This window comes from Atheta coriaria, unplaced genomic scaffold (assembly GCF_025399875.1).
Source record: "Atheta coriaria isolate IRGN ID8LTWV9N9 unplaced genomic scaffold, Caltech_Dcor_3.1 hic_scaffold_6_pilon, whole genome shotgun sequence".
NCBI lineage: Eukaryota > Metazoa > Arthropoda > Insecta > Coleoptera > Staphylinidae > Dalotia > Dalotia coriaria.
Window position 1 is genome coordinate 4,210,143 of NW_027045448.1, and position 24,514 is coordinate 4,234,656.

At 36.0% G+C, this 24,514-nt stretch overlaps 2 protein-coding genes and 2 long non-coding RNA genes across 10 annotated transcripts; 3 read left to right on the forward strand and 1 right to left on the reverse strand.

The window, feature by feature from the left end:
- Positions 1-5,018: 5,018 nt before the first annotated feature.
- LOC135793220 (uncharacterized) lies at positions 5,019-5,853 on the forward strand. Of its 2 annotated transcripts, XR_010548566.1 has the most exons (3): positions 5,030-5,048; positions 5,118-5,250; positions 5,554-5,853. It is a non-coding gene; the product is annotated as an uncharacterized lncRNA (long non-coding RNA). The 2 variants fall into 2 exon arrangements; XR_010548565.1 differs by having other exon boundaries at positions 5,019-5,250.
- A 442-nt stretch (positions 5,854-6,295) lies between these two features.
- On the reverse strand, positions 6,296-7,514 carry LOC135793221 (uncharacterized). Its single transcript, XR_010548567.1, has 3 exons — positions 7,299-7,514; positions 7,146-7,226; positions 6,296-6,866 (listed from the first exon to the last, which is right to left on the reverse strand). It is a non-coding gene; the product is annotated as an uncharacterized lncRNA (long non-coding RNA).
- A 101-nt stretch (positions 7,515-7,615) lies between these two features.
- On the forward strand, positions 7,616-11,376 carry LOC135793218 (PAN2-PAN3 deadenylation complex subunit PAN3-like). Of its 4 annotated transcripts, none has more exons than XM_065304082.1 (11): positions 7,616-7,732; positions 8,101-8,288; positions 8,379-8,532; positions 8,686-8,876; positions 8,936-9,188; positions 9,264-9,404; positions 9,469-9,585; positions 9,646-9,885; positions 9,942-10,398; positions 10,458-10,620; positions 10,690-11,376. In XM_065304082.1, the coding sequence occupies exons 2-11, from the start codon at positions 8,214-8,216 to the stop codon at positions 10,813-10,815; spliced, it is 1,917 nt and encodes a 638-aa protein (XP_065160154.1). In that variant the 5' UTR covers positions 7,616-7,732; positions 8,101-8,213; the 3' UTR covers positions 10,816-11,376. The 4 variants fall into 4 exon arrangements, with proteins under 4 accessions (XP_065160154.1, XP_065160153.1, XP_065160151.1 ...); XM_065304081.1 differs by having other exon boundaries at positions 7,650-7,827; positions 8,084-8,288; XM_065304079.1 differs by having other exon boundaries at positions 7,650-7,827.
- A 368-nt stretch (positions 11,377-11,744) lies between these two features.
- On the forward strand, positions 11,745-15,816 carry LOC135793219 (GTPase-GDP dissociation stimulator vimar-like). Of its 3 annotated transcripts, none has more exons than XR_010548564.1 (4): positions 11,745-12,611; positions 12,672-13,001; positions 13,067-14,003; positions 15,412-15,816. XR_010548564.1 is itself a non-coding variant. In XM_065304083.1 (3 exons), the coding sequence occupies exons 1-3, from the start codon at positions 11,882-11,884 to the stop codon at positions 13,822-13,824; spliced, it is 1,818 nt and encodes a 605-aa protein (XP_065160155.1). In that variant the 5' UTR covers positions 11,745-11,881; the 3' UTR covers positions 13,825-14,860. The 3 variants fall into 3 exon arrangements, 1 of the variants encoding a protein (XP_065160155.1); XR_010548563.1 differs by having other exon boundaries at positions 15,415-15,816; XM_065304083.1 differs by lacking the exon at positions 15,412-15,816 and having other exon boundaries at positions 13,067-14,860.
- The last annotated feature ends 8,698 nt before the right edge of the window (positions 15,817-24,514 follow it).

The window sequence follows — 24,514 nt, forward strand, 5'->3', positions numbered from 1 at the left end:
TAAATTTAATGTGTTTAATATTTTTACTGGTACATTGTAGAGTTGATGGTTTTTTTGTTGTTTAAAATTTGTTTTATCTTGCGGATATTAAGTAAGCTCACTGCGCGTAATGGGAGTAAACTCCCCTAGAGCTTTCGTTAATACGCGCGCTGATAAGAATGGTGACACGAAATGTGCGCACTCGCACTTATGTTTCTATTAACTTAATTGTGAATGACGTTAATCTGATAACTGTGTCGCGGTTTACCATTAGTGTCACGCGTGTTGCGTAACTATGGCAATTGTAATCAGAATAAATTCGAAATACATAAACGCAAATGCCACAATAACAATAATCATTTGCGTAATTGTTTTGGAACGTGATAGATGAAACTATAAATTTAATTTAATAATTAAATTTTTATTTTTTGTTTCTTGGACTTAGTATGTGTCGATTCGATCAATAAGATTCGTAATTTTATTTTAAATAAATAAGCTAATACCGCACTTGAGCGCCACCTACTGTTTAATTATTTAAGTATTACTATAATTTAATTTCTATACCAACTTTCATCTCTTATTTAACACCTCTTAGGTCATAACTTTCAATAATTGACTAATTTACTATTTACTTTACTATTCTGCTGTTTGGGACAAAGTATCCAACAAATCATAGATCGTCAAAATCGATCAAGGCGTTCTTGAGTTATAAATGATCTAATTAACACGACTTTGTTTTGTATATAAATTCCTTTATAGAAACCATTGAAACAAAATATTTTGTGCAAAAATATTATTATCCTCTTGAAGTAGGATAAGAAGTAATGAGTATTGATCATTCTGTTACAACAATAGAAGATAATACAACTGATTGTACTGTTTGGTAATCCTTAATGCCTTTAATACTTCGAATGAAAGACATGACAGAAACAAAAATTTGCAAACCCCCTCAACTGGATTAATGCGATCGGCGTGAAATAATGCTCGCTCGTATATTAACACACACACTGGATGAGTCCGGTTGATGACTGTTGATTTGTTGACGCTGAACGCGTGCGATTGCACCCTGGTGGAGGGTAGATTCGACCGGCACTAGGTCGTTCAGGGCGTGAGCGTTCCATGGGTAATAATGAATGAGTTTATGTTATGTTCAACGCACGGGCCGATATTTGGGTTAATTAAGTTTCACACTCGAATTGGCTCAGGCTCAGGCTACCAGCGTAACGGTTCACATCAATTTAGAGTGTTAGCTGCCAAGAAAAACATCCAAAGTATCAAAAGTGACAACATATAACCAAGTTTTACGAGTATGCTACACTCCGTTCAAAGTGTGTTGAGTGTATTGATGCATAGCCATGCTATGCAACCAGTTTTACATTCAACTCATAACATTTTTACCTCTAAATCGTTTTCCTTTAGTTTAATTATATTTTTAAATGATAATTTTTGTTTATTGGAAGACATATGAAGCAAAAATTTGTAAAATTTGAGTTTTGAGTCGTTTTTGAATGTATTATTCCATTATATTCACATTAGCACAACACAGCAAATGCGTTTGTATTTGTCCGGTGCGAGTGTTGACAATTACCAGCGGAAATGCACACGAAAATTAGTTTAGTAATAATGGCGACGAGTTCGCGTGTCTACGCCAGCGGAATAATCAGCGTGCAAATGTGCGGCCCTTTTTTCACCACGCTCTAGCTGACGCTGTTCATCCACGCCGCCAACTGGACACTAGCGTCGTGTCCACCCTCACTTGGAACATTTGGTGTTCCGCCGGGGCCGGCCACGCAAACGCGAAATTCATGAATTGCAAAATATGTCCGTGGCACAAAAAACCACATATGCTCATTATAAGAGTGTAGAATGTACGGTCTGAACAGGAATTCGTAAACTTAGGAATTCAAGCACTTTTAAAATAAAAATGTTTCTATCCGGGTTTATAAACGTATGTTATGTGACGCAGCGTAAATGAGAAGATGCAAAAGTGCACATACTCTGGCAACTGAAGCGCAATCGCATGCAGCTTGCAGCTTTCGAGACTTGGCAGCCATTGCGACGCTTTGAGGAGAACGTATGGAATGTACGCACTATTAACGCGGGTAGAATAAAGGCGTTAACAGTGCTCTTTGCTTATTGAATGGAGTTTCAAGACATGAAGTGTACTCAAAGGAACGACTAAACGTGAATGGAATTGAATGAAGCCTAAACTCATGCAAATAAATAAAAAATTTAAATTCGCAAATTTTGCAAAAAAAATTATTAAACTTGTGCGGGAACAAATTAACACATTTTATTTCGTTTGTGATGTTTGATAATGCACACAAAGGTAGCGCGCGTTTTTCGCTAAACATCGATTAAACGTCACGATCCTTTATGTCTGCTTAAGGCCAAAGCAGAAGCGTAATCCAACACTCGCACGCTGGCGACGTGCAAGCACGGGAAGCGGCGCACGTATATTACGTTGATATCCTTATACGTTATGTGCACACGAGAATTCGCCCCGCGCTAACAGCTCGGCGGCGGCGGCAACCGGCGGCAGCGGCTATAATAATATACACATATCCTTCGCCCCGGCTGCGAGCGCAGCGCTAACAGCCTGCCGGCATGTCGCTGGCGGCAGTGTCGGCGAGATGAGCGAAATTCCCCACGATATCGACTACCTAGCGCGCTTTGGTATCGTCTTTCATCACCATGTGCTTAACTTTTAAGATCGCTTCGACGCGCAGAGGTCGGAATCTTGAAAATCGCAATTGACGCGCTGGTGCATTTAGATGCTTGACATGTTATGCAAGTACGAGTATTTTGTTGTATGTGGAAATCGAGATGCAATTATTTGCGATGAGAATACAAAAATCTGTTTTTAGTAGTTGTAAACTTAGATCTTACCCAGTTGACATTTTACAGGGTTAATTGGAATAAATTAAATGCTTTTTACCTGTTTTTTACTCTTTTTTGAGAATATTTTCGCAAAAATTGAATTTAGAATAAAAAATACTGTTGATAACTTCAAATTAACGCAGTTTCAAAGTGATACCCAAAACAAGATAAGAACTATGACAAAGTCGAAGGTTTTGTGCAAAACTTGATATCGAAAAAATGTTGATTACGTTGCCATTTGGCAGGTAATCTATAAATTGTTTGCATGTTGAATAAAATTCCACCTGCACTGCATTTAAATATGAAAATTAATTTGGTGGCAAAGGTGGTCGGTGTACTATTTGCGGCTTACCCAAGAATAACATCATTATTATGCAAATGTGAAAATATTTGCCGAAAACAAACATCCGCGCTGCGGTGTAATTCCGGAGAACAATGAAAAATGTACTTCATTTTCACACAAACCGTACTACAACAACTCGAACATCAACGATTCAATATCCCGCAACTATACGACCCAAATTTATTAAAAATTCTTCATACGAGTAATTTCGGCGGAGTAAAATTCATAAACTTTAAACTCCCACATGAACCGAACCGGGTGTATTCAAAACAATTGCGGATAAAATTACAATAAACACAAAATTACCCAAAATGAAATAGATATTTATATGTGTTTAGTCAATTTTTAAATTGCTGCGGATATAAAAGAAGTGAATAAAAGATGATCAGCAGTATTCGTTGAATTTACCATTGAGTGTTAGGTGAACACCTCCGTCGACTTTGAGCACAATGCATTCACATTGTTGCACATTCAAGCCGGTTTTAATTACAAGGGAAACAAGGGAAGAAGCGCCTCCCACACCACGCTGCACAACATGCTCTTATCTTTCAACATTTTGCATGAATCCACTTCAGGTTTCTACCAACGTTTAGTCTACCTCTTCGTTTATACCTATAAAATAGTATAATATTAATGTAACACTCTGTATATATCCTGAATTCACCCCTTTGCCTACTGCTCGATTCTCTTCGCTGCGGTGCGCCTCCCGACACGTCACCACAATGCAGATTTATTTATTATTGTTTCAGCTCGTCCTCCCTCACGCTCTTTACCCTTCTATACTCTGCATGTTCGTGTGTAACAGGGTGTAGCTCAAGTTACAATCATCTCTATCTTGTTCAGTGTCCCTGTTCTTCCTGTTGTTGCTAGTTTTGCAAAGTTGATGTCACCGCATCAGACTCACATGCTACCCAGCAGACAGAACCACAGGTTACCTTTGAATGTATGCAAACCAAATTACAATTATTACCACGGTCAGAAGCGAACTGAATTCGCACAATGACGATAATAAAGCGACATTAAAATAATAGTGCCCGTGTATAAATCATCGCCAGCTGAGTTTGCGCAGAGAGTTTGGTGGAGAATCCACGTTATGGAAGATATCTAGTACGCGAAGTGAGGCAGGAAGGTTGGGGCTGCAGCGTAATAACTAAATTATTTTAGGGGTTGCCGAGGCGTTGAATAGTTGGTTCCTAACGAGATTTTTATGAGATTTGTGAAGCGATTGCGAAGGGGAAGCTGAAACGGCTTGCGTTTAGTTATCTAAATTGTAATTTGTGAACACATCTCAACTTAATACAGATTTATGAATAAAAATATTGAAAACTTTCACTTACAACCGTAATAACACTGTCACAACTACAAAATAAGTCATAATAAATGAATTTCTTACTTTTGCAAGTTTGAAGACTTAGTATAAAATAATAATTTATGAATAATCGGTAAATAATAATGCAAATGCATCAATAATTTCAATTTCGTGCAGTAAATAGAAACTGAATTAGCGTAACGCAGCCTGCGCCAGACTGCACCGACTGCGACGCGTAATTATGTCCAGAAGATTTAAGCGCTAACGAGTTATTAACGACGCACGGCACGCTACAGGGTGCTCGGGGTTAATTTTCCGAGGTAATGGACCCGAAACTTCTCTGCCTACCATCACACGCACGCTGAATGCTGAGAACCGCCGCCACCGCCACCGCCATGGCAGGAAATAAATGCTCGAAATGGCTCGAAAATGCTCTCTACGCATACTGAATAATGCAACCCACTTTGCACCTACGAGGCACACCTGTATTATATCGGACGCAGTCAACGTGCGCGTAGTTTCGACGAGTTCGAGCAGGTAAACGAAGTAGAAAGAAACACCCAACAGCTAGAGTGTTCTTTGTTTAACTAGTTTATAACTGCGCAGAGCTACGTCATCGTAACCGCCTCGCTCACACATTACAGGTGGAAGTGGTGCCGTAAACAAGCTTTCTTGCAAGCGTTCCAAGCCGCACGGCGCTGTAGTTCGTGCTAAAAGCATCGCAACACTTCGCAAAAAGGTACGTAGCTTTTTTTTGATGTTTTTATTACTCGGTACATCTTAATAGTGTAGGACAGCGACGTCTTGATAGCAGTTCATGAGTCATGTTTGATTAATCTTCATTAAAGTTAGTTGAATTTGTGCTGTGTTATGTGCAAGACACCACACCCACTTAGTCAACTATAGACTTCAGTGTTGTGTAGAACTTCACATGAGTTCATACGAGAGAATACATTCCATTCATTCTTAGCTAAAATTATTGTAAAATTAAGTTAATTTATATATTTTACAAAAGAATTAATGTTTTTCTTAATATTTTTAGGCAGCATTGATGTAAACTCAATGCCATCTGCCCATTGCCATGTCTGTGCTTGATATCAACGAACGACGAGCATACCTGCAGAGCCCTTACTTCAAAAAGCACGAATACGGTGATTTCAGCCCGTTTTACATCACTGTCACCGTCTGCACAATCATCGCAGCAATTATAATCATCATTAATATTGTTGGGTGTTGTTCAAAATACTCCACTTACTGGAACGACCGCCATACTGGTAACAGGTGGATAGTTTCGCTTTGGACAGCAACACCACATCTTCAGCCATCTTTGGATTACTCTGAACTTGATCCCAAGTTCATCCCGAGCAAGGTGGTAACGGAGTTGCCTAGGGACGTGACTCAATATAGTGATCTTGAGGTTGAGCTACCCTCCACACACGAGCAGTACCAGTACGAACCAAGAGGCTCAAGACAACAACCTATTGAATATTTAGAATTGCATCAGAAGAGTAGAGAGAGTGACATCTAGATATAATCATATTAATAAAAGAAAAGCAAAATGTTGCACATATATTGGCCGGTCACAGCTTGCGTAACGATGTTTCTCATCGTTGGCGTTATCATTGTGATGCTCAGATTTGGGCATCGTTTATGCAAGTTGAGGCATACTGCTCTGCCAGATGATAATGATTGGGAGGATAAAGCCTATGAACAAAAAGTGTCTTATGCTGAAGCAATGCCTTAAACATCATATTTTATAGCATTTTATGGATTATGTACAAGTAGTGTTAGTTTATACTAGAATCTCGAAAGCAATTTACATGAATATCCACGCAGAAAGTATTATTTTAAAAGTATGACTTTGTAATGTTTATAACTCTTGAAAAATCCGTCCATTTTGTATTTTTGAGTACTATTTCTATGTAATAAATAATTCTTAAAATACTTTTACCTTATTTTAGATGATTTTCTAGCAGAATATGTTTTTATTCAATAATCCAAGTAATCCTTTTGTTTTTCAATGACAACACACCTTAAATTTTTGTTTAATTTGTCAAAATTTGATTAAAAACCAAAAAAGCTCGTTATAACAAAACTTAGTCCTCGTTTCCTTTATAAATTCTTTTTATACACTGATTCAAACTGCACAAATCATGTGTGGCCAAAAATCTCTACCTGAAAAATCCTCCAATGAGTCTGTTAATTATGCCAGATCAACAGAACTTAATCCTCCTGCTGCAGCATATTTAGATTTTATAAGAACCTTTGGCAAAGGTAAAGCAGATTTCTTTTCGTTAGAAATGGCTTTGAGAGGTGCTGTTGAATGGATAAAGATGCAGAAGACAATTGAACCAGCTGAAAATTATTCGACTGTCAACGAGAAAATTGAACCTACCGGAAGTATTCTTCCTCCAAAAAAGGCAGTGAAACGGCTCAGGGTGAATGGCAAAAACAGCGGCAATAAAAAAAGAAAAACAAATGAAAACTAAAGAAAACTATGCCAATTTATCGTTCAAAATGTGTGAATCATTCTTGTTGTATGCCCGAGTTGTGAATAATAAAGATTTTAAAGGAATATTAGCTATATTTTGTGATAACTGTCATGTTTTTGTGTAGAAATTGTAAAATTGTCACCTGTTTTCCTTAAAATTGCTTGACGTTTAACTTTTTCAAATATTGTTTGATTTATTGCAGCTGCAGGGCAAAATTCCAGCTCTAAAACAGAATAAATTAATAATGATATTTAGTTAATAATTAAGTGAAGCAATAATAATAACCATAACGCACCACATTTATATTTGAATGTTTGCATAGATAATTTTTAAACACGGTTTTGTTGAGTTTTGATAAGCGTGCCTTTCTATTAATAACCACGCGTTGTTGAACGAAATAATGCCGACTAGAAGTAGTTTCACAACTCGAGTGCATAAACAGTTGCGCGCTTTTAATTAATATTTTGATAAGTAAAAAGCGAGCGGTTTTGATTTTCGAGCGTGGCGGCTCGTGTAGTTGCGCGCTCGGCCCGCTCGGCGATGACGCCAGCGACCTCAATTCGTGTTTTCGCTCGTTTCGCGTTCTTCGTCCGCCTCGCGCTCGTCCCGCTGGTGTGTGGTGCGTCTCGGTCGCGTCTCGGGTCTCGCACTCGCCGCACCAAGTGGCTCCTCCAAACCAACGGTTCGCAAAGCAGTGGGTGAATGCGCGATGAAGCTTTTGTTTTGAGAGTACGTAGATGTCATTTGTGTCGACTTTTCTCATCATTTCCCTCGTTTTTCTCGCCGCCGTGGACGACGAGCGAATGTATTTTGAACGCAAAACGGTGTGTTAGATATCTCGCAACTCAATCACAGCACCCGCTGGCCGCCCGAAGACGTTCGCGTCGCCAGCGACCAAGCTCCTCTCTTTCCCAAGGTCCCAAGCTGGCCCATTGTTTTCCTCCGACCGCACGCACGCAGCTTCACACGCCGTATAGTACTTTTTCCCGCACGTCCTCCGCTCCGTTCCGCTCGAATCGCTTCAAAAATCCGCTCGCGATTACTCGCAATATGTAAGTACAAGTCTCTAACCTCATTCAGTGGTGATGATGTTCTAGAAACCCCTCGGCGACCACTTTGCAACAAACAATGTTATGTGCATGCGAGATAGTTAAACGCAAGTCGCAGCATTGATACCTAGCGCGCGGGGCCCTAGCTCGCGACGGTGGGAATGGACCACTCTTTGTACATGCCATTTGCTACCCCAAACGGAGTACCACAGGAGTCCAAGCTGGCCACTTACATGGTATGTTTCTCACTCTCAATGCCACCCACTTTCTGTTATTGTTATTTCAAGAATATGTAGGCTATAGAATGTTTTCGTTGTTCTCTGTAGAATCGACAAAGTACAAGCACACCTGTGGGTACCAATAACTTATCTCAGTCATTTGCTAAAATTAGTATCGATTCACCCGTTTCTTCCAAGAAAGTAACACCGCAATCACCTGAGTTTGTTCCCGGATCTCGTGCTGTCACCTCCAGTAATTCAGGTATGATTTTTTTGCTTTTTTCATCATTTTCTTACTTAAAATTGTAATTAACACTCAAATATCACATGAAATTATAATCTTTTAAGACCAATTTTAAGCTGTAAGGAGTGCAAAACATTGAAATGTATAATGTTGTTTTTCCTTTGTTTTTAGCTTCGCCCAATTTATTTAATACATACTCGAACCAGCCGAACACGTTCTCAAGGTTGGTGGATTCTCCACACAGTGGCAATGGCTCACCGCATCTTACACCGCAACCGTCGCCACCGCCTAATAACCTGACAAATTGTTCTCCAATTCCAAATGTAGCTTTAGAGAAACCTTCGGTTGCTGTGGCCTATCAGGTATACAAACTTCCTTAGATAAATATGATTTTATATTAATTTTCTTTGATTTTTCTTAGGAAAATGTAAATGGTACAACGTATTTCTACCCGACGTCCGGCGAAAACTCGCAAAACACTAACGATACACTGACGTCGATGAACAGCAGCATCGCGGCAAGCTTCCAGGTGTATCCCGGATCTCCTAGTCATGTGAGTACGCTGAAGTCACGCGGCGTCAACTCGTCGTTTTTCGTCTCCGAAAACATACGAATGGACATACTGGAGCGCAATGCTTTAACACTCCTGCAGGCAGATCCCGAGCATTTTCCAGGTAAATAAGCCATGACCCTCTTAAAAACTAATAATCAGTGTGTGATTTTTGTTTTGTTTTGTTTTTATTGCAAAGATCTGCCGCACGAAGTGGATAACTATCACGATCTCTATCCACTGGAGCCCATGCAGAAGGCACCAATGGGCTATCCTGCTACCATGTACAAGGCGACCCATATCAAGACCGGCGTTCGCTATTGTCTTAGGAGAATTCATGGTAGGCAACTAAACATAGTCAATTATACTTTTTCACAAAACTAAATAATCTTGTTTATTTACAGGTTTCCGATTGCAAAACACCAAGTGTATGTCCTATGTAGATACGTGGAAAAAACTCGTGCATTCCAATATTGTCCAGTTAAAGGAGGTGTTCACAACGAAGGACTTTGGCGATAATTGTAATATTAAACTTGTTTTATCAACTTTCATGCCAATTTATGTTTGTATTATTTTTCCAGCTATGGTGTTCGTGTATGATTATCATCCCGGTTCGGAAACCCTCTTGAGTAAACATTTCCAAAACGATCAGCTAAATGGTTATCAGGACCCGTTCGCCACGGATCCCTCAACGCCGCGTCCCTACTCACATCAGAAAAACAACATTCTCCGTCATACTCAATCCAATAAACTACCCGAACAGGAAATCTGGAACTACATCATTCAACTTACTTCTGCGTTAAGGATAATACATTCTTCAGGTAATAATACACATTGAAAATGATGCAACATGTTTTAATTGATTGTTTTGTTGTAGGTTTGGCTTGTAGAAGCCTGGATCCAACCAAAATCATCATAACGTCCGGTCAACGATTGCGTCTCAGTTGCTTGGGTGTGTTGGATGTGACCATGACGGACACCTCCAACCACACTGATTCATATCAGCAGGAAGATCTCGCCGCGTTGGGTAAACTCGTCCTGGCGCTCGCTTGTAGATCCACGATGGCCGTTCAACCCAATAACATCTCGACTGCGGTCGAAATTGTAACTCGCAACTATACTCCAGATTTAAGGAACTTGATTTTGTATCTCTTGTCGAACAGGCGCCGAAGTTTAGTTGACCTCATGCCGATGATTGGCGCGCGATTCTACATGCAATTAGACAATAGTCAGTCGCTCACTGATATTCTAGAGAACGAGGTGGCGAAGGAGCTGGAGAATGGGCGATTGTTTAGATTGTTGGTGAAACTGGGGACAATTAACGAAAGGCCAGAGTAAGATTTTTGTTTTTGTTAAAATTTAAAAAATGTTTTTAATGATTTTGATGATTTAGGTTTAATTTGGATCAAACCTGGTCCGAGACCGGTGATAGATATTTACTCAAACTATTCCGTGATTACGTATTCCACCAAGTGATGGAGGACGGCCGGCCGTGGGTGGACTTGGCACACGTCATTCAATGCTTAAATAAACTAGATGCGGGCGTTCCTGAAAAGGTGAGTGCGAGATTTATATTTATTGCATTAAAATTTCTTATTGTGGTGTGTTAACATTGTTTTCTCAAGATATGTTTGACGTCGAGAGATGAGCAAAGCATTCTGGTAGTGAGCTACGAAGAGTTGAAGCACTGGTTGGATCAGTCGTTCAATGAGATTGTGAATGCCGCAGCGCCGCCAGACAGCGTCACATAGGCGTAGCATTGCGTTCCGAATAAAACTATAACAAAAAGCGAGACGAAAGCGATCTTTTCCGCCGTTCTTCTTATTATTTTTTTAAATCAAGAAATTGTTGGGATCACGTATTTATTTTTACTTAATTTTTTATCAAGCAATTGAGCGATGATTAATTTTAATTCTCAAACACGCGATACACACACACACACATGAAACACAAGACACAACGCGCGAACTAAACATAAAAATCAAGTACAAAGCTTTCTGTTACATATCTTTTTTTACGTTAGATTCATATTTTGTTAAACTGATTCGACGTGGATGCGGACGATGGCAGCGCGACGAAGGACGATCCAAATGAAGTGACACCGAGCTATACAAATGTATCGGCCATTTTTGCTGTGAGAGTACCAGACGGACACAAATATGGTATTTTAAGAGTAATTTTTCTTTTATTAATTCTACTACTGATGAGAAAGATGAGAAAACTGTAACGTTAGCATAAAGACATGTCAAAAACTTAAAGTACTTGTGATATTGTAAAGATGAATTTATTTCAATAAAGTTATTCTTTACTAACTTTCATGATAAAGTTATTTTCGTGCAACTTAACCAAACATAACCTTAATTAACTTTAAATTTTAATATAAGAAGCAAAATAAATCATTTTTAAGGTAGTTTTCTACTATTAACGTGCATAAAAAGGTAACTACGAATGGAAATGATAAAATATAGGTCGTATTTTACTTATTATCATAGAAAAAACGGCGAATCATACTTTAAAAGTATAATAATTCCCAATTTTTAACAAATTTCCATGTTTTTATTTGTATGGAATGAAAGAAAACATCATACATCACCGCATAAAATAGAACCCCGAATGTGACATAAATTTTTTGATGATTTTATCGATTTCCATCTTACGTTACCAACCTTACCAACCAATCTTTCCAGAAGCGGCAGAATCCATCCTGGGGCGGTTCGTACTGGTCCGCACTGACAGTTCCACTTTCAACAAGTTGAGGTTATGCCACCGACCTGGGAAAACACCTTTCTTCGATGTTACAATCTGCTCTAAATAAAAATGGCACATTTACTAGAAAAGCTAAAAGAAAGTGTCGCCGCACAAGAGTTCAAACGAATCACCGAACACCTCAACGCCATTCTGTCGCAGCCGAAGGATGTGACCGTGGCGGACGTCTCCACATTCGAAACTTTGCTAACAATCAAATGCAATGACATTCTTATCCTGACGACGCAGACTATCGCGGAGCTCTCGAAACAAGAAGACAACCGCAACTGCTTTACGAACGGCAACATAATCAAACAATTAATTCCGTTCCTCAGCCAGAGTGACAAAAACATCACACTGCAGACATGTAGAGCACTAGGCAACTTGTGTTTTGAAAATGATAAGGCAAGAGTAATTGTGGACAAGGATGGCCTCAAGGCGCTAATCACACTGATGAAGACCACGCTGGACGTGAAGTCGTTTGATATTAAGCTGATTGCCATCTCTTGTGGATGCTTGATGAATATTATTATGAATAATGAGGATTTACAAAAGGCTTCACTGGATTATGGTGTGCTGGAAATTATGGAGATGATATTGAAGCACAATTTGATTGATTTTGAGGCGAATGAGGATTGCAGTACTCATGCATTGACTATTTTGAATTTGGTTACTGAGCACATGAATGATCAATGGTTGACTCAGAATTTGTGTATGTTATTGGTGGATGTGTTGAAGATATCCATGAATGCGGATGTTTCTACTTTATGTTTGGAAATTTTAAGAATGCAGTGTGAAAATGGTAAGTTTTGCTTAATTCTCACTTCTGATTATGTTTTTATAAATATTTTCATTGATTCAGATGAGATAAAATTATGCTTGGCCAAAAAGGGTATTTGTGAACTAGTATATGAATTGGTGGAGAAACACGGGAGTCACGTGAATGACGAAGAAAGTCGATCAGTATTAAAAATGGCTTGTGACCTTATAGTATTAATCTTAACTGGGGATGATTCCATGGAAATGTTATACGGCGAAGGCAAGGGAAAAGTCTACCAACAGATGGTGTTCTGGTTGAATTCGGAAGATGTTGATTTACTCAGCACCGGCGTGTTGGCAATAGGCAACTTTGCAAGGAAAGATCAACATTGCATACAACTAGTCGAAAATGGTTTAGCTAAAAAATTATTAGGTAATTTAATCAACTTAATAATAAGATTTCTTACAACATTTAATATTTTTGTTTCTATTCTTTAGGTATTTTAAAATATTATTCTGTGGATGGAGATACGAAAGTCCAACACGCTCTGTTAAGCACCTTGCGAAATTTGAGCATACCGCCCGAGAATAAAGCAAAATTACTACAAGAAAACCTGGTTGAAACCCTGCTCTCGATGTTAAACATCGACCAATCACCGGTTGAGTTTAAATTACTGGGGACACTTCGAATGGTCGTTGATGGACAAGAAAAGACTGCCTTGGATCTCATTCAACGGAAGCAATTCATCGAGAAACTCGTGCATTGGTGCTACAATTCCGATCATTTAGGTGTTCGTGGTGAAGCGCCGCGACTGCTCGCCTGGATGATCAAGAACTGCAAAACTTCGGATTCTTATGATGTAGTTTTATCTGTCCCGAAAAGCGTGCTCTGCCTAGTCGAGATGATGACTTCGATGCACGCCGTGATGCAGAACGAGGCGATGCTCGCCTTGAATCTCTTGTGTATCAGCTGCCTGGCGAAAGAGCCGAAAGATCCGCAGGATAAATCATTAGCACAGCAACTAGTCGACGCCGAAATCGGCAAGAACATCAAATTCGTCATTGAGAACTATCACGAGAAGATGGATAACGAAACGGCGGAGAATCTTATATCTCTGATGACACAACTGGTAGAAAATAAACAAGTCTTTCCCGACTTAAAAGGTAGTTTAAATGCGGACATTTTGAACAAAATCACCAAGGACGCTCGACTGTCGGGCAAAGTCAAGACAATTATTGCGAAGTTAGGCTCGTAGTGATAAGATAACGAATTCAAAAATGCCATACATTCATTCCGATTTACGCCGTTAACATGGAACGACTCGTTCTAGTAGGTAATTTACAAAATACATCAGTTCCTGTTGAAACCAATTCAATTTTCGAAACTTCAAAAGTAGACAAAGCGTTAGGACGTACTACATATAAATATAAACAGGTATTCCAATAATTTTCGCTAGAAAATCTTGAAATTTTTGGAGAACTAGTTTTACTGAATACTGAACAAAATTGTAATTAGGAGAATAGACTTTAAACGCTACTAATATTAAGCTCAAAGATAGAGACGTGTTAGAAAACGCCAACTGCATATAAGTCAGTTACGAATGTAGAGATTTGCTCTGTCTAAATTTTAGACTACCACGAAGGTACTTTCGATTTACTTGTTGATTACATTGATGAACATCTTTGGGCTTAACATAAATATCATACCAAAATGCAAATTCATACTTGCATCGTGAAGATTTACCCATTAATGCACTAACAAACGAAATCTATATACATCCACAAGATGAACAAGTGACGATTTTTGACGATTTATTAACCTTTAGAACGAACGCAATAATCAAATACCAACCAAATTGGAAATGTGCACCATCGTTTTTCTAAATGTATTGCACTCATTTTAGATGCTCTTATATACATGAACGGGCGCGGCTTAATAACGCCACGTCGCATATACGCATACCAAACTACATTTACATTCACAGTACTTACGATATATTCATGTTATCGTAATCGGGTAGTCGAGTAGATGATTGAAGGCGGAAGCGTAACAACTCAATATAGATTTGTAGCGGCATGTTGCGTGCATTTACAGCTTTGAAATGAATTACAGAATATAGATAAACCAAATACAACAATTACAAATCGAAAGAGTGCTCTCATATTCACACCGAGTTCTCATGTGTCACCTTACATGTTAACATTCATAGCATATTGTACGATTTCAATGAAATACCAAATTATATATGCCAACAACTTTTATGACTTTATAAAGAGCTTTTGTCAAATTTATTCCGTGCAGCATTTTATTGTCCACAACCAAAAATATCCTATAAAATTGTTTTTGGCGTCGTAATCAAATTTAATTGATTCAACATCGCGCATTTTTTCGTTTAATTTCCACTAAAATTCAATGAATGTTAATTAACACGCGTACGGACTCATTCGATTGCTGTGGCGTGTGACAAATATAATATTCATTTTTACCGCAACGTTTTGAACTGTTTTCCACGCGGAATTTCATCCTAACTCAACATATTTAAATGTGTTTTACTGCGAATGCAATTTGTGAAGTAATTAAACTACTGACGTTTAATCATGTTGGTTTTAGTTTGTGTACATCCTAATTTGAATTTCACGCTGCAATCGCGTTTAGCAATTGTGTCACGTCGCAAACAAATGAAAAAATTCGGCGAGCTCAAGATAACGAAGACAAACAGGATTTTGTTTGTATCATTCGGTCACGCGGTGAAAATGCGCTGGTTATTTTAATATTAACTTGATAAAAAATTCTTTCTTTTTATTTTTTTCACGAAAAACATCGCTTCTTTCTTTATTGCAAGAAGGACAGGAGAGATTTCATCAATCAGAGCTGGAACTAAAAGGGAAGATGATGAGAGTTGGACGGAAAAGAAGACATTACGACGATGGAAGAAGAAAATATAGAAGAAAACAACCTTAAGGAGAAAAAGATGAACGTTACTGAATGCAGTGAGCATTGCGCATCAAATTATAATGTATGCAGCTTTTTGTCCTGTGCTGTTTCTCAGAGGGTTTCAAAGGATCTCAAATAGCCATTAGTTTGTTTTTATCTCTTAAGTATATCAAATATATGTTAGTAGTTTGTGTACGCAAAGTTACGTACGCGTAACGTAAGACAATGGAGTTGCTGTGTTACAAGTTACCATTATTATAAACAAACAAAGTATTGCAATTATTATAAAATAAATATTGAAATTGTTATAGTTTGCGCGACTTTTTCTCGGAACTTCTAGTAAGTGGTTTAAAATATCCATCAAGGAAACAACTTACCGCTTAAATTTTAATTTGGCCCCAAGGCAGGAAGAAACTTTTTATAGAATTACTCGTAGTTGAAAGTTCAGCTGAAAGACAGGGTCAATCTTTTTTCATAAAATAAATATCCGCTGAAAGACAGAACCAAACTATTAACTTACTAACTAATAACTATTAAATATTTTTCGTGTCAAAATGAATGAAATAAAAGTGAATAATGTAAATATCTCGGCACCAAAATATCTAGGCAATAAAATATTTCAGACTTTTCTTTTTTATAGGATTCCCTACAGAATTGGGTAACTTATAATTTCAAACCATTCAAAATGGCCTAATTGCAATATCATCTAATATAATTGGGTCATTACTATCTAAATTGTTTGTCTGATAACAAAATGCTACTAAGATAAAGTATTCAAACTCCCATTTTATTGGGTTTTAGGCAGTAAAAAGTGCAAATTATAAATTTTTATTCGTATATTAATAATGAAGCTAGTTTAGAAGTATAAAATGTGATTACAGCCTATAAAATGATTACAATCCAAATAACCTTAAGATAAATACCTCAGAATTACGTTTTCTTCAAGATTCTGAAATAAAAAGTTAAAGTTTTAATTATTTATTTATTGTTTAAGAAATGGCAGAGGAGAATAAGAATAAAGAAAAATGGTTTTCAGATTTGTATGTAGGACATAATTTTACATTATACAACACTTGAAAATGTTCAATTTACTGCACTTACGAAATAAATGAAAATGGTCAATAAATTTAAAACTAATTAAGATACCGGAACAAAAACTGAATTAATGAATTCCTGGCATTATTTTACATGAGTTTGGAAACTTTCGTAAAAATAGGAATTGTGGTTCAATTTGGTTCGTTTTGATTTTCACTGGAATTTTCCGAAATTACTGTGTTAACAAAAAACTAAATAGAGATTGTTCATCGCATTGCTATTCTCTATCGATTAGCGTTTTTCAATTTTCTCTAAGTTAAAAATAATTTTGGTCCAAAAATAAGTCAAGTGTAACCTCTTGACTGATTTTTCATGGTTGTAGATTGATCTCGGAAAATTGTAAAATCAAATCTGCCATTTTGTAAATCATTACCAGGACATGAAAAATGAAGAAAAATCTTTTCTAACTTTATTACTTTTGGGAAAATCGTGTCGGAAAATTATTCAAACACGTTTTAAATTTTAAAATTACATAATATTATCTTACCTAGAATTTGATGCTGGGCACCATAAAGTTTTCTGTTTTTGTTTATCTCTATTAGTTCCTGAGATAATTGAATCTTAAGTAACGTTGCGAGTACACATTTCACTGAAAGGTGTCTCTCGGTAAAGCCCTGGATGCCAATAAGTGAAAAGTTATTTAAATATGGTAATTAAAAGCTCCTTTACACAATGATATTATTGGTTTTAAATAAATGTTACAAATACTAATTAAAATGTCAGGCGCCTCCACCAAATTTTTAATAATAAACAACATTGCTCAGAAAATTAATGAATGTAATTTTGTATTGCGTAGTGTTAAGGGGGCAAATTTTATTATGAGATATAGGGTGTTTCCCACACCATATTTTCAAGTTTCTGTAAAAAAAATGTATTTTTAAAGGGCATTTTAAGCTATTTCAAATAAATTTTACAAACAATTGCATATCATGGATTATATAAAGATGATGATGTGATTGATTGAATGTATTGCAAATTGTTTAAATTTTAAGATAATTTTCATATTAATTCAAATAAAAATCAAGAATTTTGGATAAAACAGCCACAAAATACCCTCAAAAATCGCAATTCTGCTTGGTGGTGAAATTTACTTTTGTCGTAATCTTTCTATCTAGCAAGAGAGTTATGTGAAGAGGCCGAGTGCATTGAGACACAACAAACTCTAAAATACTGCAACGACGTGCGACTACCAAAGAAATATCTCTCAAAAGTTCCACTTTCAACCGCATATTCAAGCACCGATGAAAAGGCAAACGTGCGTTTTGTGCATTGTCATCGCAGTGCACATAACTTCCAGAATGCAATGCCCAGGAGGGCAACCGTAGTCAAATATTCGTAAAATACATTGCGCAATATTCGCTGAGTTGAGTCCCTTCGGAACTTCAGGTTGTGAAAGACAGAAAGAATGAAATTTATTCTTTTATAAGTTGTATACTTGTACGTTTATCTTTCACTCATTCTTTAGGTGAAATAAAAGTTATTTGAATTCCTTTGAAAACTTTATTAAAGAAACAATCATTGTGAGAATTTGAAACATTTAAAATAAAATACAATACTTGTATGTTATAAATATGTGAAATATGAATACTCGTATGTCTGTGTTCTTTAACATTTAAACATTTTGGATGGCAAATTACACTAATTAATTTATTCACCAGAGGAACTTATTAAATGAATTTAAACTAGACCGTAGCGTGTATGGTCGTGTTTAATTAAACACCACGCAATAAAGTGTTGAAATGATTAATCCATTTTTCCATCAGATTTATCAAATCTATATATAGCGATACAAACAAAATAAAATATTCGTTCAGAATTGAATATAACCAATAGGTTGCTCTTTTTGTATCAAAAGATAAAAAAAAAACAAATTTCATAAAAAATCGCTAAATATTCAATGAGTACACTACACAATTTCAGCATAGTTCCAAGTATTGCAAGAGAAAACATATTTACCTTCAATTTTAGAAGTTGCATTCATAAGATAGGCGAAACAGAAAAGTTTCCTGCGATTTTTAGAAAACTTTCCGACAAAAACCATCATACTAGAAACTCTAAGCAGAAAATAAAGAGCAATTTAAAGCGTTTTGTATATGAAGTTTTTGTTTCGTATGATAAATTACATTTATTAATTTATTCACCAAAGGAACCTAGTTGAACGTGTTTTAATTTGACGCTCGCGTGCTCGGTGGTGTTTTATTCAACACATCAACATCATGTTTTATCAGGAACGGGATAATAGTATTTCGCATGTTGGACTACCAATGCGTGTTTACATGATTCACCGATTTTGCAACATGACGATTATAATAAGCTGTAGTCATGTAACGATGGAATATTTGAGCTCTCGGTTATGGTAAATACACAAAATACACAAAATGCATCCAGAAAATGCTAAAGCTAAATGTTATTTATTTTGTGCATTAAAATGCCTCAATTCTCATAAAATATTTTTTTCTATTGATTTTATAATTGAGTTATTAAGTAGAGTAATTATTTAATTTTAATTACCGCTTGAGATTAAATTGATCGGAGTATTACTGAAAAATGTTATCCTCGAAGCTGTAATCGAAAAGCGAAGGTAAATTAATTAAAATCAATTTCCTTCTTATCTGTGGAATGGTCCCGCACAGTGTGGGTATAATGATAAGCCATTAGTTATTTTTTCTTTTCCTTTTTATCCCTCGCTTACTCCATCCTTGCAAAGATGCGCTTATACGACGAAAGTAAACGGTGAAACAAATGTTTTATCGGACTCTGCGTGGGTCGCCGGGTGATTAACGAATCATTCTGGGAATGTGCGACAATTCGCTCTCGGAATGTGTGGTGAGCATTGCCTGAAAGCCATTACAACATAAGCGCTCAGCCAAACAAGAAGAAATCGATTATAAGTCAATTCATTTGCAGCAGCATACATGGAACAATTTAATTTAATTCCACGAGAAGAAAACAAGTATTTAGTAATAATATTATGGGTAATGATTGAAAATGTTTACATAATATGTTTATTACTTTTACTTGCCATTTAAAGTGCTCTTAATTTGATATTAAGTTATCTTTTGTTTGTGCATTACTGTGTGTTGCATTGTTTGCGGTACGAGCAGCCGAGAAGCTGTTATTGAATTGATGCAACTTAATTTGCAATTTAATTGGTTTTAATGTGTTTTAGAGTTTGTTCTGCTGAGCGCAGAAATGCGGTAATGGTAATTGTATTTGCATCCGAAGTCGATGTGCAGCTGGGTGAAAAATTGAGTGGAATGCGGTGTTTGTTCAATGTCCGTGAAATTTAAATTAATTGTATGCTGTATTTATGCAGTAAGTAAGAATATTAAGGAGGTTTATGTATTAAAGAACATTTTAACGAATGCATTTTTGCTAATTTAAAATTAAATGCATTTAAACGCTTTAAACAAGAAGTTAAAGTTAAAATTCAGTAAAATATGTTGTATACATCAGTATAAACATAAGCCATTATTTGATTCATTGTTTTTTCTACATTTGCACTTTCTATTGTTTATTATACTTACCTGATATGCATATTTTATGGAAAAACATGCAACATGTTATTATGATCACAATATAAGGTTGTTTTATATTACATTAATGCATAGGTGCGGGTAAACAAATAATGTAAAATTATAATTTATGAATTCATCAAGTTTTATTTGAGGAAAGCAAATATAAAATATTATGTGTGTGTTAATAAATTGAGGAAGAAAAAAATAAAATAAAACCCAAATTTACCTAACAACATCGGTTTTGTTTATTACAATTAAATTTATGATTTCTCTACTTACACTATCAATTGTGTCATTCTTTCACCGCCTTACATTTTGCTTTTACTGTGATAATGTTTGTTCAAACTATGATGACCGCTTATTAGTCCCGGTGGCATAATTAATCCTATATTACTAAATGTAATAACTTTAATAATACACCACCCTGTATGACTGAATGACTATGGTTTTTTTCATAGCCAATGTTTGTATTACGAGTGCATAAATTACAAAAGTACATAATATCCATCATATATCTTTGCAGTGTAAAAGTTCAAACATAAAATATGAACTTTCTCCGAGTGCCTTCTTTTCTTTTTATGAATACTTTGAATCGTAAAATATCCACCGTGCTGCCTGTCTCTGAGTGCTTCGCCATTTTAGGCACGCTTTGGATTGTTAAAACTTTTGCTGTTAATACAGTTAAGAAGTATTAATAAGTGCGCATTTTGATAACAGTGAAATTGTCACATCGGCGAACACAAAAACACAAAGAAGCATATTTGTTTTTTATATTAAAAAAGTTTCACGTTGTATACAAAAAGTGAGTACAGTGCACTTTACGAATTTTAAACAGCCTTAAGAAGAAAAGAAGAAAACAAAAACAAAACAGATATTTATTTAAAAAGAAAATTCGCTAAGAAAACAAACAGTGTAATTAGTATTCTATGCTGAAAAGCTAATAAATAAAGTCGACTTAATACCTGTGACTAATGACCCATTTCATTTGTAAAGTGATGATGGGAATAAATTATTCTACAACAGATTAGATCCATTTTCAGTGGAGTACGAGTACTTAAACGAGAAATTTGAAAATGAGAGTGTTGATGACTTGTTTTACTTGCATAATTCACGTGGATTGTAATAAAAAAGCACGCAATTTACTAATTTGATAAAATCACATTTATGACAATTTATCAAGTGTCATTCTTTGCTTTTTGTATATTTGATTAACCTAATATAATACTATTAACAATAAAAGTTAAAACGTGCCATTAATGATTGTTTTGCAAGAAGTTTTTTGTCTTTTTTGTGAAAGTACTTACAAGTCAACGCAAAAAAATATAGAAAGAACAATTAACACCTTTACACACACATATATACGTTTTCTAAGCGTCGTAACAGCAATAACAACCGGCTGACACGATCGACATGGCAAAAGAGATGATAAAAAGTGTAATAGCTGCGTTCATCAACAAAAAAGTAAGTGCCTAACACACCGTCCGACTCGTACATTAGATTTATATACAAGGTGTTATAAACAAAAATACGAAAAAATATTTTACACAAAATTTTATCACAAATCAACAAAAATATTTGTAGAAATTTATCTCAGTTAATATCGCAATTTTACAAAATGTATCAATTTATAAATAATATGAGTTTTTTTCCATGTGAACGTTCTGAAAAAAGTACAAACATTCGACACTAACGAGCCGTTTGCTCCATTCGCCTTTTTTCCGCGCCCGAATTTCTGTTTTCCCACATTTCCACCGCCGAAAACAACAATGGCTGAAACTCAGCAGACCCTGCTGGCACTCATACTGTCGCGATTTACGTTTTTTCTGTCTTCGCAGTCGGCGGACAATCAGGACGACGGATATGGATGAGGCCGTTTGTGAGGCAACCGACGGGACTGTGCGCCACCTTGCATTAACAACTTCGCCTCCATCTAACAGGGTATAGAGAGGTAGGTTGGATTTCTACGAAACGGGTAACAATCTGGCGTGCTGGTTTTACAGGCCTGAGTCAAATAAAACGCTGCTCGTGGCTGGAATTCGAAATATTGCATCTGCACGCGGGATATTCACGTATATCAAGGTTATGGAGACTTTTACAAGCAGTTTAAGGTAATTGCTGTAATTTGATTTAGATAGCGGACGTTTATTTTTATTTTATTTGTATAATATTCAGTGAAACGTCGGTTAAATAAAACTATATAATAGAATTTCTTATGTTCGGTTCTTGTACCGCAACTCAAAGCATTGGATTTTTAAATTTAAAAATGTTCGCATCAAAAAATATGTAACTCAAAAATTAATTGAACACAATTGTGTATTATATCTATATTATCTAATTTCTTATGTTCGTTACTTATACTGCAACTCAAACCATTGTATTTTTAAAATTTCAATTTTTTACGTTAAAAATATATAAAACATATTTTAATTCAACACAAATGTGCATTATAACCAAATCATGTAATTTCTCATGTTTGGTACTTGTACCGCATCTCAAATCATTGTATTTTTAAAATTTCCTCATTTTTCCCCTTAAAAAATATGTAACACATAAATTAATTCAGCACAATTGTGTTTTCATAAGAATCGAAAATGTAAATGACTGTTTTCCCTGCTCTTGAGTTAAAATGAACTGTTTGCATTGTTTGTAAATGAAATTACGCTTAATGCGTCGTCACTCGTCAATTCGCAATCAAATCACGACGTGCCTCCGCACAAACAAATTACGATTACGATTTACGATTTGAATTTTTATGCGCGTCGCGCACAATATTTTTTAACGATCGACACAGGTTAATGGGGTTAATGCTTTTAATAGAATTTGCACAGTAACACAATCGCACAAATACTCATTCTGTTGTGACAATCGCTTGACTTTTATAGCTGGACATTGTTGTCGCACTTGATTTAATGTTTCGCGCCGCTGAAAGACACGAAGACGCGCGTAAAACTAGCTTCGAAATGTTTAAAAGTCCCTCGGGGCACATTTGAACGCTGAGACATTTATCAGGAGTAATTCTGCTCGTGGGTGAAACTCAAACACACCGGGGACTTGTACGATGTGGTCAGTTTGTTGAAATTTGGCAATTAAATAGATGGACGTGATTAACGAGTTTAATAGCGACCATTATGGCAGTGTTGAAATATTTATGTGCGTGTTTTATTTTGAGGGCGCTGCCTGCATTCGTTTGATTTGCGTAAATGTGCACGAGCATGGAAAGCGAACACGTCGAAGCAGCGAAATGCTCGCGCATCGTTGGAGGCATATTTGCACATTTTATATCTTGCGTGTGTTGAAGCTGTGGAAAGTGGAATTTATCAGCGTCGTGGACCTAGTGCTTCTGGGTTTCAATATCAGTCTCTTTAACGCGTTGAAAATGTGTGACAGAATGAAGATATGCATGTAACGATTTTCATTTAATATTGAAATTTCTAGCAAATTTCGTATCACTCAAGATGCCATTATTGTGATGATGTAATATTAAAAAATTGTGAATTTTTATTTTTTAATATTTGCTACGGACAGTTTATTTTAAGAAACTTTTTTCTTGACTTTTTTCTTGTGCAGCTGTAGTAAAAATGCAATTTTATTTAAAATTTATTTTTATTTTTTGTTCAAGACGTAGTTTGTGTCAATTTCATTAAAAATATTCGTAATTTTATTTTAAAGGAATGAAAAATACCAAATTTGCACTTTAGCGCCATCTAGATTCAAATTGTATAACTGTAACTATGATTGTATTGCTATAGAAATTGCAATTTCTTATTTAACACTATTTAAGTATTAATTTTCAATATTTTAATAGTTATTCTGCTATTGGAATTAGAGACAAATCCAACAAATCTTAGAAAACCAAAATCTGTTCAGTCGTTCTTGAGTTATAAACGATGTAACTAACACGACTTGTATTATATACAGATATCATGCACTCTTTTTAAAAGCAATATCCAAAATCTAAATTTAATATAGTTTGCAAAGCAATATACGTTTCTATAATATAAGTAATATATATTTTTCCAAAAAAAGTAGCAACTTTTTGATATTGCAAAGTGACAAATGAAAAATATATCGATTTACACTTCAAAATACAAAACACCACTGAATTCACACATTGTCGTCACAGTTCGCTGCCGAATTCCTCATTGTGCTTATGCTCGCCTGCTTTGACACCCTTTTACTTTATGAGTTCATGCTTTTCTGCGTAAATTTTATCGCCATCGAGACGCGATAGTAAGCACAAAAGCAAAGCGATTTTATTAGCAAAACCCATTTTGGTATTCGTCATCCTTTCAAAAGCACCATGTTTATATTATACATGGCAAATTAAGACGCGTATTTCAAGAGTTTTGACAGTTTGTGTGTGAAAGAGATAAATGCACTGCGCACACTCTCAACATC

What these genes read in the sequence shown, in the direction of transcription:
- LOC135793218 (XM_065304082.1), top strand. Translation starts at nt 8,214, where the DNA reads ATGGACCACTCTTTGTACATGCCATTTGCTACCCCAAACGGAGTACCA. An exon ending in TGTCACCTCCAGTAATTCAG is followed by an intron (nt 8,533 to 8,685) that starts GTATGATTTTTT and finishes CTTTGTTTTTAG; the next exon opens with CTTCGCCCAATTTATTTAAT. An exon ending in ATGCGGGCGTTCCTGAAAAG is followed by an intron (nt 10,621 to 10,689) that starts GTGAGTGCGAGA and finishes TGTTTTCTCAAG; the next exon opens with ATATGTTTGACGTCGAGAGA.
- LOC135793219 (XM_065304083.1), top strand. Translation starts at nt 11,882, where the DNA reads ATGGCACATTTACTAGAAAAGCTAAAAGAAAGTGTCGCCGCACAAGAG. An exon ending in AAGAATGCAGTGTGAAAATG is followed by an intron (nt 12,612 to 12,671) that starts GTAAGTTTTGCT and finishes TCATTGATTCAG; the next exon opens with ATGAGATAAAATTATGCTTG. An exon ending in TTTAGCTAAAAAATTATTAG is followed by an intron (nt 13,002 to 13,066) that starts GTAATTTAATCA and finishes TCTATTCTTTAG; the next exon opens with GTATTTTAAAATATTATTCT.